The sequence below is a fragment of the Enhydra lutris genome, unplaced genomic scaffold (assembly GCF_002288905.1).
Source record: "Enhydra lutris kenyoni isolate GAN:26980312 unplaced genomic scaffold, ASM228890v2 scaffoldscaffold15, whole genome shotgun sequence".
Classification (NCBI taxonomy): domain Eukaryota; kingdom Metazoa; phylum Chordata; class Mammalia; order Carnivora; family Mustelidae; genus Enhydra; species Enhydra lutris.
The window spans coordinates 61,043,583-61,064,058 of NW_019154099.1; the positions used below are offsets into that span (position 1 = coordinate 61,043,583).

The 20,476-nt window shown below is 57.2% G+C and overlaps 1 protein-coding gene across 1 annotated transcript in view; it reads left to right on the top strand.

Annotated features, from left to right (window-relative positions):
- Positions 1-20,476, top strand: part of LOC111147037 (collagen type IV alpha 2 chain) — a 156,921-nt gene that overhangs the window by 80,590 nt on the left and 55,855 nt on the right. The window contains exons 5-6 of the mRNA XM_022502888.1: positions 18,954-19,088; positions 19,175-19,219. Of these exons, the coding sequence (XP_022358596.1) occupies positions 18,954-19,088; positions 19,175-19,219 (180 nt within the window). The remainder of the gene's footprint in view (positions 1-18,953; positions 19,089-19,174; positions 19,220-20,476) is intronic.

A 20,476-nucleotide genomic window follows, 5' to 3' on the forward strand; every position in this document is an offset into this window, starting at 1 on the left:
CCCTGCAGCTCCTGCGAAGGATGTTGTGGACCTGGGGGAAGGACAGAGAAGCCTGAACGGGCCCCGCCCTGTGCCGCCGCTCGGCTCACTGGGCCGTCTCGGAAGCACTCACTTTGCAGACAGTGAGCCTGATCCGAAACCCCTTTCCCAGAGTCGCCCGGGGAGAAAATGTGCTTTTCCCGTTCACCCTCGAGCCTGAGAGGCTGGAAGGCGAGCTGAGAAGCTCCCGCTCGGGGAACAGCCAGAGACCCCACCAGACCTCACAGGCCAGCGACACTGAACGCTGGCATTTGGGGGCCGCCCGGCTGTCCCACCTCGCAGGGCTGGGAGTGAAGGAAGGAATCCAGCTTCCCCCATCCTGGGTCTTCAAGGGACTCTGGGACTTGGTTGACTCCCTGACCTGCAGTCTTGCATGTCTGACCCATTTTACTCATCTTGTTTCCCACAAATTGACAAATAACAAGCGTCGGTTTCAGCGTCGGTCGTGTGAAGCCTTCCGTACTCCAGATGCCTGTCATTCCCCGGGCCATGCAGTCGACTGCTGTGAAATTTATGAAAATGTTGGGACTTTGGGAAGGTGGTTTAAATTGGGAGGGACCAGTCATGAAAATGCTTTAAAATGTAAATTCCCACGCAACCACTCAAATCTGTTTTAATCTAATTATATTTGCAATCCTCGGTCTTCCTGGCAGGAATACGCGAGGCCACCTGCTTCCTTCAGGGGGAGAAACGCCGCTTCCAAGCAGAGGCCAGCGGATCCAGTGAGGCTGGCTTCCGTCACGGCTTCTGTAACCGTAATTGCACAAGCTCCTCCTGTCAGATGCTTGATTAAAATTCTTGATGACTTTGGTCATCGCCACAAGCCTAAGAATCTAATGTTCTTGAACCGGTTCCATATTTATAATGTATCCCCAGTAACCGTGTGTAGTGACCAAGCTCTCCAAACCCGCCGCCAGCTGCGTCCCTAACCTTCATTAGGGTTTCTGTGCGGGCCGTCCCTGCAGCGCCATTGACAGCCGGCCGGCGTGGTGACTGCCATTTTAACTCATTCACACGCACGTGTGTTGTCCAACGGGATCTTCTGGGAACACTTGGAAGACCAAGTCACATGAGCAATGAAAGTGGGAAGTTTCTCGTGCCGACAAGACGTCAAGATAAGACGTTAGATGTCTTCTGGACAGTATTTTGCTCTGTGGCTTTTGAAGGTTTGGTCAGAAGGAAAGTTCCATCCCCTTCCCGCCAATATCCTATAAAATGGAACTGGGGGAGAAGGTACATAGCAGCTTTTCTAGCCTAACATTGATTATAAAACAGTGACAGTAAGAGAAGTATCATTTCCTAACTATTCAAACATACGTTCAAAATTATAACCAGAGAGCAGAAAATCCCAGTGTTTTAGATCTTCTTCACAAAGTGGATTTCTGGGTCCTTGACCGTGATCCTCATTTATCAGTGTTTCTATCACAAACACACAGACACACACAGACACAATCAGTATAATTCTCATTATGACCTGTTCTATCATCTTACAAGTGAGGAAAATATGGTCACCTCTAAATGGGCACAGTGCTGCTTGTGATCGATTAGAGTAAAGAAAAAGCCCTGATTCTGCTTCAATAAATCAAAGAAAAGGGCTCTTCAGAAAATGATGTGTTTCTAATGATCAACCAAGATCTCTGCCTCCTGTAGGATTCTCATGTTCACGGGTGCGCACAGGGAGTGGCCCCCTGAAGCCTGAGGGGTTCCACACTTTGGCCAGCATTCCATTTTGGAAGTTTTAGCAGAGAACGACTTAGGAGGAAAAACATAGTCTCACAAATAAACTTACATTTTAAGAGAAAAAAAAAAAAGATGTAGCTCTTGGGGCTTCCACCGCCTCTTAACAGAAAACATCTGCTGGACTTCCTGAATTTTTCTGAGACCTTGAGAACACACCCACGCATTTCCAGCTTCTGTCCCAACCGTGGGGCGGGTTAGCAGCGCTCGGTTTTGTAACAGTGGTCCCATCCATATACTTTGGTTTTGCTTTTTATTGTAAATGTGTTTGCGTTTGTTTGTTCCATCAGTCGAGTCCGGCTGACCCTGTTAGTCTGGGCGGAGGGAGAGGAGAGAGCAAGTCCACAGGTAGAAACACAGTCAGGACTCAACCTGAGGCTATACGTGAGGCTGACGGGGCCGTGTTTTGTGAGGGTGTGGGCCTTGCTCGAAGGACCCAGACCGACTCATCTGAGCAGGACCCCTACCCTTTACAATGAAAAGCAGCGTAAACTGCAGTAACGAGAACTGTCCAGCCTGCCCATTTGGCGAAGGTGTGGACTCCAAGGGCCCGGCTGGACGTGTGCAGAGGAGACGGGGCTGTCGCTGGTGTGTCTGCCTGCCCGTGGGAGCTGCACGAGACCAAGCCAGTTTCTAACCCAGCGTCTTCAAGGTCCACCTGCTGTTTTAGGAACACGTTCGGCTCGGTTGCTTTCTAAGCAGCTCTGGTTCAGAGAGGCCCAGACCTCGATGTCTCATCTCTCTGGCCTGAAGCGGGTTCACTCCGTTCCTAGCCCCTCGCCCTCTGAGGGTCTCTTGGCCTGAAAGCCCTTGAACTCTGTCTCTGTGAATCAGTTACTGTTCAAATCAACAAAGGATAAGGCAGCGAACACCTAGTAACAATGTACTTGGATTTCTCTCTTACTTAATCCCATTACCACAAATAAGGCGAACTCTCTGGGCCAGGGGAGCTCCTTGAGTCTGACTCGTAGCTGAAGGTTCTGCTCTCCCGGGAAGACAGCAGACTCACGGAAGTCCATCTCTTCTCACGTTGACGGGCTCAGCAAGCCGCGGGCAGGGCTGTGGTGTGGGGAGGAGATGTAGATGTGCAGCTGCTTACAGGCACACCTAGCCGGGGAGACGGCACACCTGTCCTCGCCCAGAAGTGAGGAGCTGCTGGCACGCCCTGGTGAGGGTGACACCCCGGGTGACATCCCACAGACAGGCCCTGGATGGGCTCGCCTGCGGAGAGAAGAGCCGGGCCGGGGTGGAGGCCTGAGGGGCGGTTCCTTTGGAGGAGCAGAGGAGGAAGGAGGACCACGGAGGAGGACCCGGTCCACAGCGTCAGGTGCCTCGGAGGAAGGGTGGAGTCCGGCCCATTCTTAAAGCAGGGGATTGAGAAGAGGAAGGGGGAGGAGGGTGGGAGCTGGCAGGAGGTGTGGACTGGAGGGATTATACAATTCCTGTAAAATTCAAGAGCGGCGGCCCATCTCTGAGATCAGGCAGGCAGGTTGTGCTTGGAAGACGGACCTTGCTCAGGGCCTGCCAGGCCATCCGTGCGCGGGTGCTCCGAGGTGCCCGGGAGGAAGGGGCGGGTGATGCAGCCTCTCGAGGACCAGGGATGGGGATGCTGGGGTCTCGTATGTGTCAGGCGATGCCTGCTCGGCGGTGCCTGGCGGGATTCCCAGCGCACACACCTGCTCCGTGCTCTCCGCCGGCCGGCAGGTGGGCGACGCCCTCTTTGTTCAGACTGTGGCGATAGGAACTAGAATTTCACAAGTCCCACTTGAATTGTTTTAGACCATTTGCAGTCACCTCGCTTTTCCCACTTGGTTTTTGGTTTCTGGGGATTTTTAATATTTTACTTATTTATTGGTGAAAGAGAGAGAGAGCCTGAGCAGGGGAAGAGGGAGAAGCAGGCTCCCTGCTCAGCAGGGAAACCGACACGGGACTTGATCCTGGGACCCCGGGATCATGACCTGAGCTGAAGGCAGACACCCATCCCACTGAGCCACGCAGGCGCGCCCCCACCAGAGGTTTTTAGGAGGGGAGAGAGCTGGATGTCTCTGCGTGTCCGCCGGTGGCCTTTGGCCTCCATGCCCATCAGTGTGTCCCCGAGAACCCAGAAGCAAGCATGGGTGACTCCTTGCCTTTTTGTGGTCATGGCCATGAGCTTGGGAGGGTGAGCTGTAAAGCTGCTGAAGACAGAGAAGTCCGTTCGTCCTGGAGACCATTTTCCAGTAAATCACTGTCAGAGGGAAAAGCCACACTGGCCTCTGTCTCCTAAAATCCTTCCTGGTGTGTCAGATGGGGGCTTCTGAGAACGTGCCACTGCTTTGCTTGACAGAGGGGAACATTTGACCCAGAGAAGTCACTGCCGACCTGAACAGCTAGTCACTGAGTGACAGCATGGGCCGGAGCTCCCAGCTGTCGGGCAGAGGGCGTCACCACGGCGCGTCTGACATCAGAGAACAGGGCAGGCGCAGACAGAAGCCGCTGCCTCAACCGCGTGGGCTGCGTGCTTCCTCCACCTGCACGGGAGTGGGGAGAAGCAGTGTGTCCACCAGGCACGTGGCAGGTGCTCAGGAGGGCAGGTCAAGGACAGCCGTGCTGTCGGGCTTCAGGAGCCAGGGGCACAGTGGTAGGCAGCAGAGGCGGTCTGTAGACAGCAGAGCGGTCTGTAGACAGTGGAGTGGTCTGTAGACAGTGGAGGTGGTCTCTGGACAGTGGAGGTGGTCTATGGACAGTAGAGCTGGTCTGTGGACAGCAGAGGTAATCTGTGGACAGCGGAGGTGGTCTGCACACAGCAGAGGTGGTCTGCACACAGCAGAGTTGATCTGCACACAGTCCCATGGTTGCAGGACCCGCTCTAATGGGAGACCAGGCCCTCTCGGGGCACGTTCCGGGCAGGGTTAAATTACAGGGGCAAGTGCGTACGGTGTGGCAGTCTAGTGACAGACCTAGAAGCACGTGGTGGTTCTTTAACTTACTAATAACCCAGGCTGGCGTCCACCCTGCACAGCTGGAGGTTGACTTCCCATCGCGCACAGCTCGTTTCCTCTCACGAGTCTCCTCTCTGGGCGCGTTCTTCTCTCCCCACGGCAGCTCTCCGAGCTCCGTCTAGGACAGAGCCCCTCGCAGGCAGTGGACTGCTTGAGTTCATCTCGCTCGTGGAAAGGTCCAGGAGGGCTGGAGCCTCGGGCGGCTACCGCTAAGCCCTTAGGAGCTGGCACTGGTCTAGGACAGCGGCTCCCAGGAGGCTGCCGTGGCCCAAGCGCACCAGGCAGCGGGTCCTCCTCGGCCCAGAGCGGGCGCAGTGGAGGGCAGAGCGGCCGTGAGGCAGGGCTTCTCCAGAAACACGGACTGTCTTCCTGTGAACCAGACGGGGGTGGCCGGGCCCCCCTCCCGGGCCCACAGGAGCACAGGGCTTGGGGACAGGCTGGACACACGCACGGGGACAACCACACAGATGACAACTGCAGGAGAAGGCCGGTGTGACCACAGAGGAGCGGCGTCTGGTTTCACCAGAAGAAAGGAGCAGACACCATCCTGGAGAGAAGGAGAACACCAGCCGGTTCTGGAGGGGTGAGGAAACCCAGTACGGATGGAGGAGAAGGGAGCCCCGCCCTCCGCGAGGCAGGGTAGGGGGTGACACCGCAAGGCCACGCAAGGCCAGAGCTCCACGCTTGTCGTGGGCGGACGGGGAGCGGCATGAAGAGAGACCCCAGCAGTGTCCCCACCCACCCATCTTAGATGCAGTGATAACTGGTTGGATGCGTTGCTGTGAGCTGAGGCGGGGACAGGGAAGGGGAAGGGACGCGTGCGTCCTGGGGTTCTTGCTGGGAGCAGGGCTGGGTCTGGAGCATCCGCGGGTCCCTAGGCAGAGGCCCCCGCAGTGGGGTGGGAGCCACGACCTCCCAGGCGCCCTGACACACGGAGAGTGGACTGGCGTCCCCACCTGGACTAAGACGAAAGGAGGGGTCCCGGCAGAGCCCGGTCCTTTAGAGGATGGGAACCAGGAAAGGGGGCACACAAGAAAGGTCAGGGTGCATAGAGACCCTGACAAGAGCTGACGTCCACGACAGGTGCTTCCAGGACCTGGAAGGCCGTGGGAGCCTTCACACCTCTGCGTCCCCCGGGGCACCTGGTGACCAGGCACAAAGCAGCTCACACGGGTTCACGGCGTGAACAGGACACCGGACGGCGCCGTGGAACGTGTCTGGGTCCCGCTGGGCTCGGGAAAGCTTCTGGCAATCGTGACGCTTCCCAGAGTGACGAAGCCACTCTCTGAGGGGCGAGGTCAGGGCAGCTGGGAGTCCCCCAACAGGGACCCCAGGTGGCTTCGTCTCTGTCTGGGCCCCCAGCGGCCCACAGGCAGGCTCCGGCGTGAGGGGCTGTGCAGGGGTGCAGAGGGAAGCCTCCAGCCCCTCCCGCCATGTCGCCACACCCGCTTCACACCACACGCAGAGCAGGGCCGACCCAGAGGCCACGACGACAGTGGACAATGGGACAGGGGAGCAGCTCCCCAGGATAGAAGGGCCAGGCTTCCTGGGGGACCTCACGAAGGTGCCGGCCCCCATCTGAGCGGTGGATGGGCCACAGCACAGGTGTTCTGACCCCCGAAGACAGCAGGAGTGTGTATCCCCGAAACTGCTCCCTGCTTCTTCCGTGAGCACGTGCCGCCTCGCGGGTCATCCGGGACGCCCTGAGATCGCACCCCAAGCAAGCGGTGCCCTTGAATATGGAGCTGCATTGCGTTGTCGCCTTCCATTTTGTGGAGGGAAATTGCTTTTTTTTTCTCTTTTTAACAAATGCCTTTGAGAAGAATGAACATTCTGGAGGCTGTTGGCCCGTGTCATGGGAGCAGAGCACCAGCTGAGTCACATCTCTGGAATGGCTGTGAATGTAATTTGGTTTCCTCCCGCCCTGGACCCTGGGTTTTGTGTCGGGACAAATGAGCCATCCGTTATCTTTCCACCAGACTGAAAAGAGATCAGCTTCTCGTGGTTTGTTGTTCTTTTTTTTAATTGCGGATGTGTGTTCAATGTCCGTCCAAATAATCCCTGTAGGCCTGGCAGGCCAGGATGTCCCGATAGCCATCAGCAGCGTCCCACACACCATGAGCGCCAGCCCCGGGATGACGGGACTGAGCCCCGCCGTGGGCTCTGACCTTGGGCTGAGGCGCTGCACCCTGCAACGGGGGCAGGTGCCGTCCCGTGACTCTGACGGGCCAGAGCTCCAGAACCCTGATGGGGGCACAGGGGGTTATTGCTGATGATATCTCGGCAAAGATGTAGAGCCATTTCCAAAATAACCGATACTTTTAAAGATGTAAATAAGGAAGGAAGGCTGAACATCGAGCTGCTTTATTGTCTGCCATCGAACCTTCCCCGGCACGCGGCTCAGGGGTGGCCTGCAGGGTGAGAAGTTAGTGCACTGGAATCGCCTGGCCGTGCCCCACAACTAGCCACGTGACCTGGCCCGGATGGCTCAGGCCCCAAAGCAGGTGACGTCTTTCTCTGGGAGCTGTTCCCAGGCTTGTCATTCCACATGTCCACAGACAGAGGTGTGTCTGGGTCCCCAAGGAGCTTCTGACGTCCTGCGGGGTCTTCCAGCACCCACACGTGTAACCTGGCCGTTGGCGGACCACTGCATGCGTGCACAGCCCCGTAGGGTTAGGGAACGTGGAAGCCGCCGCCCACCCCGTGTGTAGACTTCTGCCTCTGGTGCTGACGTCAGGGCCCTCTCTTTCCGGATGCCTCCGGTCGGGAGTCCCTGCCCACGTCCCCGTCAGCACCTCCCATCTTCTAGGGCTCCCATTCTCTCACACTTGCTCTCGGAAATGGCTACCATCCTCTCCCCTAACGTCTGCAGCATCTGACCAGAAGCACCGTCACACCTTCGCACTTGGTTCCCAACCACGTAGCCACCAGCCCTGCCACGGGCTCCCCCGCCCCGGGGGAGCCCGGCCATCGGCAGAAATGGTGGTGGCGGTATGTGGCCTCATCTCCTGGCTCGGGCTCCAGGAGGTCAGCCAGTCTTCCTGGCCACAACGGCCTTCTCTCCGAGAAGGAGGGGCTCGCTTGATTTTCCAGCAACTTCCCTGTGTCTGAAAACTTCTCTCAAAGACCCAGCTAAGCCCTTGTCGGGGCAATGCCTGACCATTCAGTCTTCATACCACAAAAACCCTCCTCACCCGTTGAGAAGTCCGCGGGCATGGTCTGCCCCCAGCAGCGGGTCTGTCCCTGGACGCCGGAGACCATGCAGGCACGGGATCCGTCTGTTCCCCACCCCCGCCCCACAGGGGTCCTGATGCTTCCACCTGTCCGCCTGCAGCCCCCAGCCCCCCTTGCATACCTTTTGACCAGAGTTGCTAAAAAGTAACAGAAGTGGCTTGAGTTTCACCTTCTCTTTCTGCCCCGCTCACTCTCTAGCAGGAGGGGGATTAATGAGCCATGAAATGGCCACAATCCAGCAGCTGTGTTGGGTCACAGCGGAGAAGAAGCCCTTAGACCCTCACCCAGGGTGTGACTGGCTGTGTTCAGTTGGGTCACCGTGAACCCCAGGCATCCATCCGCTGTTTCTGTCCGTTTGTCCGTGGCTTCTGGCTTGCTGGCAGCCTCGTGCGAAGGAGACGTGTTCCGGGGGGCAAAGTCGTGCCGGTTACTTGAGCAGCACTCACAGGGACAGCGACAGGCCCCGGCACGGCTCTGAGAAGCCCACTGAGCGGCCCGCCCACCCCGTGCCCCAGCCTCCACCCCCAGAATGGATGTGGGAACAGTACGTGCCCCACAGAGGCGTTGCAGGCATTAAACCCCTTTGCTGGGGTCTCCCCACCGTTCATGCTCTCTGCTCTGGAAACGTGGGCTGCTCACCTGACTCGGGCCCACACAGGGAGCTCTGCCCCTGGGTCCTCCCGTGTCTGCACCAACTTAGAACACCTTCCTCTGGGCAAGCCCGAAGGGAAGGGAATTACGAAATAATGAGTTACTGTTAGCCCAGCCGCCCCCGGGAAGAGAAGAGCGGAATTTGACGTGCTCTGTAGACACCGTTGGAATCCTGCCGTGAAAATTTTCATTAGAATTTTCCCCATGGGAGGTTCACGCTCCGTGACAGATGAGGGAGCTGCCCTCTGTCCCAGGGAGGGGGTCATGGTAACCCAAACCAGCTCCACATCTGGGAGGCAGCAAATCTGAGGTCGGACGCAGGGCGGGGCCTGCAGCCCACTGCCACCCGGTGTCGGCCACGGGAACTGCAAGGCGTTCCCGCCCGCCTCCCTCGGCCCCAGGACTGTAAAAGGCCGTGAGACTGTGTCTTCTGTGGATGGAGAGTTCAGTTTTTATCCTAAAACAGAAACGTTCAGGAAGCATTGAAAAATCTTCCTTTTACAGCTTTTCACAGACCCGTGTTGGCAAACTCAGCCCTTTCCTCCGTCACCTTTACCCCTGAGTCACAGTTTTTGTGCTGAGCAGTTGGAGCGTGTCCGTGCATCACCCACTGCTGTCCTCAAACGGCTTGGTGCAGATATTACCGGAACTAGATCCCTGGAGGAGGGAGCCCTGCCGTTTCAGAGCCCTGGCCCTGCTTCCCAGCTCTTGACTTTAACAGATGGTTTTTCTTTATCCAATCCTACAGTTCTGGTAGGACTGGGGCTCCTTCCTACAAGTCTGGAGGGTCTCTCGGGAAGCGGTCTCCCTGACCCGACGCACAGGTAGAGCCAGCTCACCTCAAAGGACCCACACTCAGCAATCCTGCGGGGCCGCTGTGGAGTGAGGCAGGGATCCAACGTCAGAGGTGACCCCATGGGGTCCCCGGCAGACAGAACCCAAGCATGCGAGCCCCCCACTGTGTCACCCCCTGGCGCTGGGCGTCGGTAGTGCCCCAGAAATCATGAACTCATCCTAACGGTCACAATGGGGTCTGAAGGTAGACCTCTTCCGAGCACCCATGGGTAAAGGGCGTTGGTGCTGGGAATGTCGGTCATGCCCCTTGGCAGGGAGTGTGTCCTGCACGGCTCCTCACGCAGGAGCCCCGCCCGTGGGACACAAGTGACTGGTTGGAGGAAGCCGCCGGCTTCTGGGCCTACCGGGCCTCAGGGAGGTGTGCTGGGCTCCAGGTCCCGTCCACCTTGAAGGTCCACACAGTCCTCTCTGCTGGGGCCGAGGGAGCCACCCTTGGGTTTTAAAATGAGAGCGGGGGTCCCCCGGCCACGGCCAAACAGCGGGAGAGAGGCTCCATGGCGGGGTCCCGCCATGGCCGAACAAGCACGGGGAGCATCGTCAGAAGGACGCCATGAAGTGGTCCTAGGCGGAGGGTCCGCGGAGCTGCGGGTAAGACCTTTCGCCTCCCCAAACTGCCCCCGCTCCCGTCCTGAGATGAGATTTGTCCCCCGGCTCCCAAACCTGGCGATGTGTCCGAGTGGTCTCGGGGACCTTGTCAAGAGCAAGGGCTTCCAGGCCCTTCCTCCCCACCCCAGAACTGCTGGACTAGAAATTCTTGAGGTGTGAGACTTCCCTTAACTGACGCTTTGGCAGCCAGCAGAGACCCGTCCTCGGGCCGAGAACCATCCTGGGACCAAGACCATCCTGGGGTGATTTTCTCAGGCTCCAAAGGAAACCCACGTCACCCGGGATCCTAGGGTCAGTGGGTCTGGGGCGACCGGAGCACCCACCTGGCTGGCAAGCTCCAGCGGAGGTGGTGAGGGCTAAGGACCGGCCCCCGATGCTCTCGCCGGGGCCTTCCAAGTCGGGTACTCGGAGAAGCCTCCGAAAGCAGTCAGCGGTGGCCGGGGCAAAAGAGACGTGCACGGCTGAAAAGTGACGTGATGCTGCTCTATTCTGAAATGACTGTCCCTGCCCAGCAGAGTCTTCTAGAAGATGAGGCCGATGCTCCCGGACCACGAAGGCCAACAGGCACTTTGTACAGTATCAGAGAAGGGAACGTTCTTTTACCCAAAATAGAATGAAATCCGTGCCCCAGGGGACACGTGTGGAGCTGAGCTTCTCTCGAGTCTCCATGCAGTAGGAACATTTTCCCTTCCCCATCTCTCCCCGCAGAGGTTCGAGGCCACCCGCCGGCCGCACCGACATTACCCCTCAGAGTCCCTGCGTCTGAGCCGCGCTGCCGGAGTGTTCCGGCCGGTTGGGAAGACAGTTCTGCTACTTGCTGGTCGAGTTAAGCAGACTCTTACCATCTGACCCGGTAATCCCATCCTTGGGAATTGACAAAAACGTGTCCCCATGGAGACACCATTCCTGAGTGCTTATAGGAGCCCAATCCCCATACACCAAAACCAGGCAGTTCCGAGATCCCGCAGCGAGGGGACAGGTGAACACGTCGTGGTCCTGGTCTGGCACAGAACGCCCCTCGGTGACCGGAGGGAGCCACGTGCACACACGCAGCAGGGCGGGTGAGCCACCAGCACGTTGTGTGGGTGGGAGAAGCCGGGCTCGCTGCAGGACATGTGGGGGGACCCCACGAACCTGCTCGATGTTCTGGAAGAGACGGAACTGAGCCTGGAGGGGCAGCCGTGACCGTCCGAGGCTGGGAGGGGCTGCAGGACCCACACAGCCTTGCCCCGGAACCACAGGTCATCCTTTAACGTAGAAACGGAGTCTTTCAAAAAGGAAATGGGAAATCACTTTCATGAGGACAGAATAACAGATCAGTAGGCTGAAGCCAGGGAAGGAGGAGGAGGAGGGAGGGGAGGCAGCCCCCTCTTCTGATGACAGAAAACGTGCAGCTCTGTCTCAAATTTGCCCTATTTGGGAACGTTTCAAGTAAGGATGAACAGGAAGAAAAGAATCTGCGCGCCACAGCCACACTGAAACCCTCCCTTACTCTTAACCTTTTTCCCTTCGTTGGCCAGATTCTTTTTCGTGACAGACGGGCTCAGCCTCAAGAACCGTTTACTTTCACGGGAGTGTGTTTCATCTAAATGCAGAGCGGCTACAGCTGCGGGTTCCAATCCTGGGCTGGGCGACGGACACCAGAAAGGCGCTCGGCACGCCCACCCGCCGGGGCGGTCACCGGGGTGGGGAGGCCGGCGCCTGGAGCCCCGCACACGGGTCCTTCCCGCGGCTGCCCCATCTGCAGGCAGCGAGCCCGGGGCTGTTCCCAGTTGCAGGGCGAGGACAGAAGCTCGCAGGCCCTTCCGCGAGTCCCGTCGCCCTCAAGCGTGACCCCGGAGGGCGATCGCGGGAGACCAGCGAGGGACCCCAGGCACAGGTGACACGTGGCGGTGAAGGGTCTGCCACCGAGGCCGTGCCTGTGGGCGGCTGCCACCTGTGGTCGCGGGATTTGGCGTTCACTCCCGGATCGCCGCGTATTCTGACTGCCGCGTTCTGATACGTACGTGTAGACGGGAGCCCGGTGTCGCGAACTCGTGAGGACGGGAAGGCTGCTGGATGGGGACGTTCTGGGCACTGGCACTATGTTCTGTGCCGCAGCACTCAGTGAGAGCGTCTCCTGGCCATGGGAGGCCACGGGAGGCCACGGGCCCAGAGTCTGCCCTTCAGCCCGTTCTCTGCTGCCATCTGTGCTCACTGGGGCCCTCGCTCATCCTCACCCCAGTCTGAGTCTTCTTGGAGGACAGGAGCCTTGGGAAGTCATGTCGGTGTGTTGGGCAAATGACCCCGTTTCGATGAACAAAATGTATTTATCGCTGGGGGCCAGCGTAGGCTTTCCCAGAAGATCAGCGTCTCCAGCACACGCCAGGCAGAATCCCATCCGGACTGTAAAAGTCTGGCCTCACGCTGGGGCAGAAGCTGTTGGGCGCGATGGTCCACGAGCTGCCTGTTTTTAGAAGGAGCAGAGTTTCCAGACGTCCCGCTGGAAACGAGGAGATCCACTGTTTCTCTCCTACAGCGTGAGTCCGTCCAAGTCGGATCATTTGGGGTAAGGTGTAGAGCAGCATCTCACAAGCACAGGTGACCCGTCTGGTTCTGATCTGTATGAAGACGGAGCCTCCTGGGGGCCAGGGACACCCTAGACCTGTCTTTGGTTCCTGAACCTGGGTCGGTCCTGACCCGGTCGGGCTCTGCGCCCTGGCGGGCTGAGCGTGGGACGGCTCCCCTTTCTGTCCGCCTCACGCCCCACAGGCCGGGCTCCAGATGAGGCCTCCGTTTCTGTGGCTTTGTTTTTTGGTTTTAGGTTTTTCATTTCCCTGGCAGACATTTTTAAAAAGCTCAGGGCTTCGTGTTTTTTAATAAGACATTTTTAAAGTCTTCGCTCTTCTTCCTTTATGGAACGTTATCTGTCTCATAAAGTCACTTATACAAGGACGTGCTAGGAGGACTCGGTCGAATGCAATATACCTGTGGACGTCAGGCCTCGTCTTCTGGAAACTCTGCCTTTGGACAAGACTTTTTCTGTGTGTTCCTTTGTTTTTAGGCTGATTTTATCCAGACAGCTTTCTCGTGCAATTCAGTGAATACGGACAGATGAGTACAGATGTAGCAACCACCCGAATCACAGTGTAAACCGGTTCTGTTCCCTCCCTCTGCCTCCACCCCCGGCCACCACTGCTCCGTTCCCCGTGCCCAGTTTTGCCTTCTTAGGAAAAAGGCTAAGCGGTGTCCCACTGTATGAACGTACCAGTTGGTCCCCCTGTTGGCCTTTGGACATTCAGATTGGTTTCTGGGGTTTAGCTAAAATAAATCGAGCCACTGTGAGCATTTACTGACAGGTCTTACGGTGGGCACACGTTTAACTTTATCAGAAATGGCCACACATTTCCAGAGAGGCTGCCTCATTCTGCATCCGCACCAGCGGGGCTCTCTGCAGCCTCCCTAGGACCCAGGGGCAGTCTGCCTGTGGGACTCACTGCCCCAGGGCGGCCGTCATCCTTACTAGGAACCTTGTCAGTGGCCAGCGGCACAGACTGGCTTCCATGCGCCTGGTTTCCATCTGCTCACCTCCTCTGAGCAAGCATTTGTTCAAATCTCATTTGGGGTGTCTCTGATTCTTGATGTCTGGGCATCCTATCTGTATTCTGGATAAAAATCACTTATCAGAAATACGTCCTGTGCCTGCTGCCTGCTCCTTTTTCTTTGACAGTATCTTTAAGATCAGACCTTTCAGTGGTTTCAACTTTTTTCTTATGTGGTTCATGATCTTCGTGTCACATCTAGAAAGGTTTGCCTAACCTGAAGTCATGAAGACTCTTCCCTGTGTTTTCCTTTAGAAACAGAAGGGTTTTAGCTCTTACATTCAAGCCTCCCACCATGTTGACCACACGCTTGTACATGGAGCAAGGTGAAGGTCAAGGTCTGTTTCCCCACGTGCTGATGTGTTCCCTTCGCATACATGCTACTGCTACGGTCTGTGCCAAATAATTCTGGAGAGCAGGAATTCCAGGGCTGATATAATTCTACCCCAAATAGGTGGGATCCTTAATTTGGAATAGCACTCGGGGCAGGGCTGGTGTTCTCTTATATGAAATAAGAAGCTGTAGACAAAGGCGGCAGATTTAATATGAACTCTGTGTGCTTTGCATGGATTAGGCAGCTGCCCATTGGTAGCTGGTTGTAGAGGTTGGGGACTGTGCAAATACTTCCATGTTATCATTGGCTTGGGTTATGTGTTCATTCATCCTGCTGGGGCGTCACACAGCTGCTCACAAGTGGTCATGATTACCCCTGAGAACGGGGGCTAATTCTAAGTTTTAGGGAAGGAGTTAGTTTTTTGGATCCTACAGAAGTAGTTGTTCCCAGCTTCTGGGCCATTTTACGTATTTTCTGATGAGCTGGGCCTTGGGCTGGAATCCCCAGAGGGTGGCCGAGAAGGGCAGCATCGGAAGGGCCGGGAAGGCCTGGGACGCACTGCCAACAGCCGAGGAAGGGAGGGCCGCCCAGGGGACTGGAGAGGATGTGGGGTGTCTGCGGGGGCCGCTGCCCATAAAAGGCGAGGCAGGAAGAGCTGACTTCAGAAAGAGAAGGGATTTCCTAGTATTCACATGTTGGCCCATAAGTCCTGAAGAGTTTATTCTTGGGCCGTCAGGAAAATACTGTAAATTTAAAATCCTGATGTGTGGGGAAGCAGTTTTATCCTTGGAAACGTTCTTCTTTGTCCATCCCTGATGAAGGGAGCTCTTTTCACCCTCCTCCCCACCACGAACGGGAAGGCTCGTGAGCCATGGATGGAAACAGGCACCCCCTGGGGTTGCATGAGCGTGGGCGGCCCCGCAGGCCCCCCGCGGTCCATCAGTCCCGAGCCGTCCCACGTGTCCCCGTGGCTGAGGACATTGTACCTTTTCTCAGGAGTGAACACTCCTTACAGGAAAGCTTCGTAAGTGTTTCAGGGCTTGAAGGGCCTCCTGGCCACAGCCGTGGTATTTAAGCAATGCGGATTCAAGTCTGGACTCATTCTCGCCGTCTCTGCAGACTTTGGCTTCGAGGCTGACCCCGGATCCCACGCATACTCCTGTAGAGTTTCAAGAAGGGGGAGGCGAGGAGCAGCCCCCCATCCTCCCAGGGGCCAATGTTTATTCTGGCCTGTGGCAGAGAGCCCCGAAGCATAAAACCGAGAAAATTGCATTGAAGGAGTCCTTAACACAAAAATATGACATTTTCCTCTGCCCAATGCAGGAAGCTCAACTTTTCTTCTAAGATCCAACTTCGTGCTTGAGACTTATTAAAAAATACCAGTCCCTCTGTAGGAATGTCAAGAAGGGAAGGAGGAGGGTGTCCGGCAGCGATCCGCACACTTGACCGCACAGAGTAACCTCCTGGGGGTCATGTTCCCCGCAGCCCCGGACGGGTCTGGTTGAGCCCAGGACTCTGCATTTCTCACAGCTCCCGGGGGTGCTGGTGCCGCTCGCAGTGTGTAGTGGCAGGTGGAAGACGTAGGGATCACCCGCTCCCAGACCTGGCTGTGTGACTCTGGGCTCTTTGTGCCGGACCCTCCTGAGCCCCTGTTGTCTCGTCTCAAGTTGGGGTGATGGCCAGTCATGCGTTTGGCGTGGGGGTAAAATGAGATCAGCGGTTTTCTAAGACCTCAACAGGTCTGCATCCCAATGATACCTCATTAAATGGCGCATATCTTCGTCCCGTTTCCCAGCAAGCAGCACACGGATGTGAATCAGATGAGCGGGTGGGGGTCATGGCACATGGTCACTCCTTTCCACCGTGTCTGCTGGCTCTTAAGTATTTTGTGGAAATACTTTCATCAAGTAGACTGCAAGAATCTCAGGAGTTTTAGAGATTTGCACAAAATCATTCAAAATAGAGTCCTCCTCTTTCTGGGGTGATTTCTAACATCACCTCCAGCAGAAGGAAGGGAAGAGAAGGAAATAGGTTTTCTGACCATGACTTTTCCAGTAAGGGTGGGAGTTGATGGTCATTAGCAGAAAGGAAGATCCTTTTCATTCCCTGGTCATTCTGGCCAGTCTTGACAAACACCCGGGGTGCCCTGGCAGGCAGGATGTCCTCAGGGAACTCTCAGGCCTGATGACTGAAACATGCACAGCGAGGTCCTTGACCTTGACGTCAATGCCCATTTAGCCGCAGCCGCACTGGGCGTGTCCTGTGGGCGAGAGCGAGCGTCCATTCCCCCGGGACGAAGGTCTAATTCAGAGTCTCTCCAGACTCTTCCTGGCCCTTCCCCAGGGCGGAAGCTGGATGGAATTTGTGAAATGCTCCATCTCTGAGAAGCTCCATCATGGCTTCGGAGTGACGCCGTCTTCACGCCCACTGTGATAGCTAGAATTTCAAAAAGTGGAAAATAACAAGTGCCAACAAGGACACGGAGAAATCTGGAACCCTCACACACTGCTGCTGGGAATGCCCCTGGCATGGCCGCTGTGGAGAACAGCATGGCGGGGGCTCCAGAAGTTAAACAGAATTGCCAGAAGAGCAGCAATTCCCTTCCTGAGTTTATGCCCCGAGGAGCAGAGAACAGGTGCTCACAGAGACAGCTGCGTGTGTGTCCCCCATGGCACTGTCCACAGCAGCCCTTGGGGGCAGACACCCTCCGTGTCCATCAGCGGAGGAGTGGACGAGTGGTGGCCATCTGTCCACTGAATGTTGTTCAGCCGTGGACATGAACGCAGCCCTGGGAGGTGCTCCCACATGAGAACCTCAGAAAGGTTCTGTGAAGGGGAGCAAGCCGGGCACCAAAGACCCCCCCACCCCCACCTAGGACTCTGTATACTGGATGTTCCCAGACCGGGCAGATCCCATCGACACCGAGAGCAGGTGCCACTCTGGCTGGGGACCAGGCGCTGGAGTGGGGCAGCGGGAGTGCCTGCTCGGTGGATACAGAGTCGTCTTTGGGGCAGCGGAAATGTTTTAGAACCAGACAGCGCCGGTGGGTAGAGAGCGCTGTGAATGTGTGGCAGCCACTCTAAAACGGCTGGTTGTATGGGAACTCCATGGGGACAGCAGGAAAGACGGATTTTATTCCCAAAGCCAGACTTCCCATTCCAAGAAACAAAGGCTAAGGAGAAGCCCAGTGACAATGGCAGGAAAGTGAGTACATGATGTCGCTATCCCGCTTCCCAGCAAGGCAATCGAGGAAAAGGTTAACGAGCGCACGAGGCGGACGTGGGTTTTCCTCTCGGAGACGCACGCCTTCCGCTCTGTTGACGGGGGGTGCCCCGTCCAGTGATCTCCCCAGCCAGACATGGAGTTTGCAGACAGTCACAGGGACAGTGTGAGTGATCAGCATTTCATCCCACAAAGGCTGCTCGTGTCAACGCTGACGAGCTCCAAGCCTCCCCGTGACTGGGGCCTTGGAAGGTTAGGGGCAGACTGCGTCATCACAAGACGGTGACTGTCGAACGGCCACAGACGAAACAGGGCTGAGCAATCCGGGGGACCCGTAAGAATCCAGTGAAAGCCTGTTTTGTCCCCAAACTTACAGCAGAGGCAGCGTGAGGAGGCCCCTGAGTGCTAGACTGGGGTGAGCCTAGGATTCATGTGGGTCCAAGGTCAGGCTGCCCACGGTCCAGCACAGCTGTCCTCGAGGAAGGGGGGACAAGTGAGGGGCTCTGGCCCCCGTTCACCACATCCTTCAAAGACGTCGAACACCCTGGCTTTGCCACTGTGTACAGTGCTTGTGCTCGGACTGAGTATTTGGCGATTTCTGCCTTGACTGGAGCCTCTGGGACACGTGCAGGGGACCCAGAGACCCCACCGGCTCCAGAACTCACCCTGGCCCAGAGGGAGCCCTGAGGAGACATCCCAAAACTCCCCTTCGTTGGAGGAGGCGGGGGTCCCAAGCTTTGGGGTGATCGCACCCACCAACTCCGCCTTAATTTCCACCCGTCTTCCACCCCAGAGAAAGTCCCTTCCGCTTCCCCCACATCTGGGCGCCGCCTCCCAAAGGAGTGGGCAGTGCGGGACGGCTCCGCAGCTGAGGGTGAGCGCCCCGCGCCCCTCGGCCAGGTGCATGATGGTCTGTGCTCATCCCTCGTCCTCCCGCGATCACTGGGCTTCCACCCCCCGGCAGTTTTGGAAGACGCCGCCGTGACCACGATGTGCAAGTACGGGTTCCCGTCCCGCCTTCAGCCGGTTTGAGTTTTACCCCCAGACTAGAGCTGCCAGGCCGCGGGGCCCTTCTCTGTTCCATCCTCGCAGGGACGGCCCGTGCGCCCCTGTAGCTGCGGCGCTCCACGTTCCCACGCACGGGGCTCAGGGCTCCCACTTTTCCACGACCCTGCCCACTCGGCATTTTGTCTTTCTGCGACAATCGCCGTCCATGTCCAGTGGCTACGGGCCCAGGTCTTTCTAGGCTCCGGGAACCCGTACTTCTCCGTGCGTGCGAGTGGTGTGTGTGTAGACAGGAGAGATGACCGGATCGCTCGAACGTCTGGGGGTCGTGTGATGCCTGGTGCAGGACACAGCTCGTCCCTGTCACGGGCATTCTAGTGAGATACGGACAAAATCTTAGAAATTTGCTTGGAGTTTTCTTTTTAACTGAAAATACTTTTCCTAAAAAGTACAAGTAAGTTGATTCATCCCAGCCCAATACTAGCATTTCACAAGCACATCAGTTTAGTCTGGGATGACTTTTTCTCACATTTAACATGTTTTTCTCTTTTTCAGCTCTAGGCCTTCTCTTAGCCAAAAAGCACTTTGTTCCAACTGTGGCAGGAGGTGGAAGAGGACATAGAATGTTCTTGGAATGTTGTGTTTCCTCGGGAATGAAGCGCGTGCTTTGCTGTGACCGGTCGTGACTGAACGCTCTTGTTTCTGCAGGGTCAGCCCGGGCCAGTGGGCCCCCAGGGGTACACTGGGCCCCCAGGTCTGCAGGGCTTCCCAGGACTGCAGGGCCGCAAAGGTGACAAGGGCGAGCGGGGGTCACCCGGGATCACAGGACCGAAAGGAGACGTGGTACGGTGACGGCTGGGCCTCCCTCCACTTTCTCAATGGGCGGTGGGCGTCCCGGCCTTCGGTAAGTTCGTCTGTCTTCTTGACAGGGAGCGAGAGGCGTTTCTGGATTCCCTGGAGCGGATGGAATTCCCGTAAGTGTTTTGTACGCTTGGGATTTTCTTTTTTTTTTTCTTTTAAATATTTTATTTATTTATTTGACAGAGAGAGATCACAAGTAGAGAGGCAAGCAGAGAGAGGGAGGGAAGCAGGCTCCCCGCCAAGCAGAGAGCCCGATGTGGGACTCGATCCCAGGACCCTGAGATCATGACCTGAGCCGAAGGCAGCGGCTTAACCCACTGAGCCACCCAGGCGCCCCCGCTTGGGATTTTCTAATGTGGTACTTGTGCTAAGCAGTAGGTTTGTGACTTGCAGAAACGTCTCCGTCGGGGCCTCCTGCCCTGGGCATCCCCCGAGCCCAGCCGCCTAGACATGCGTCCGTCTGCCCTGGAGTCCGGTGGAGAATCGGGCACAGTGTTTCCTCTGTAAATGCTCCTCCGCACTGGGCTCCAGCGTCCAGGCTCCTTTGCCGAAGCAGCCGTTGTCTCATAATGAAACGCTGAGTGTTGCTCAGATGCACTCAGTCGAGTCGGCCTCGGAATTTCGCCAGGACCTGCATCCGGAGCCTTGCGGCCGAGCCCACGGGGTGCGGAAGGCCCACCGGGCTTCGTGCAGGTTCCTGAACTCTCTGAAGTCAAACCACACATGAATGAGAAGACGAGACGGGGTTCGTCCATGAGAAAATCTCCAAATGCAATAAAATGTGTTGTTCTGACCTAGTTTACTTCTCGTGGCTCACAGGAATAAACAGAGCAGCCTGAGTCACAGCCTGATTCACGCGGACCCGCGAGGAGGTTTCCCAGGGTCCGCTTCCCGCAGGTCCCGGCTGTGGCGCAGATGTGTTTATCACAACGAGGCCATCTGCTTCCGACGTCCAAGAACATCTGCTTCGGGAACGGTGTGCTCGCGTGCGGGCCTTACTCCACACACCGTGTCGCACGTGACCATGTTACCACGCGCGCGCACGCACGCGCACACGCACGCACACACGCACGCGCACACACGCACGCGCACACACACGCGCACACGCGCACACGCACGCGCACACACACACGCACGCGCACACACGCGCACACGCACACACACACGCACGCGCGCACGCGCACGCGCACACACACGCACACACGCACGCGCGCACACGCACGCGCACACGCACGCGCACACACACGCACGCGCGCACACGCACACACACATGCACGCGCACACACACACACGCACGCACGCGCACACGCACACACGCACGCGCGCGCACACACACGCGCACACACGCACGCGCACACACGCACGCGCGC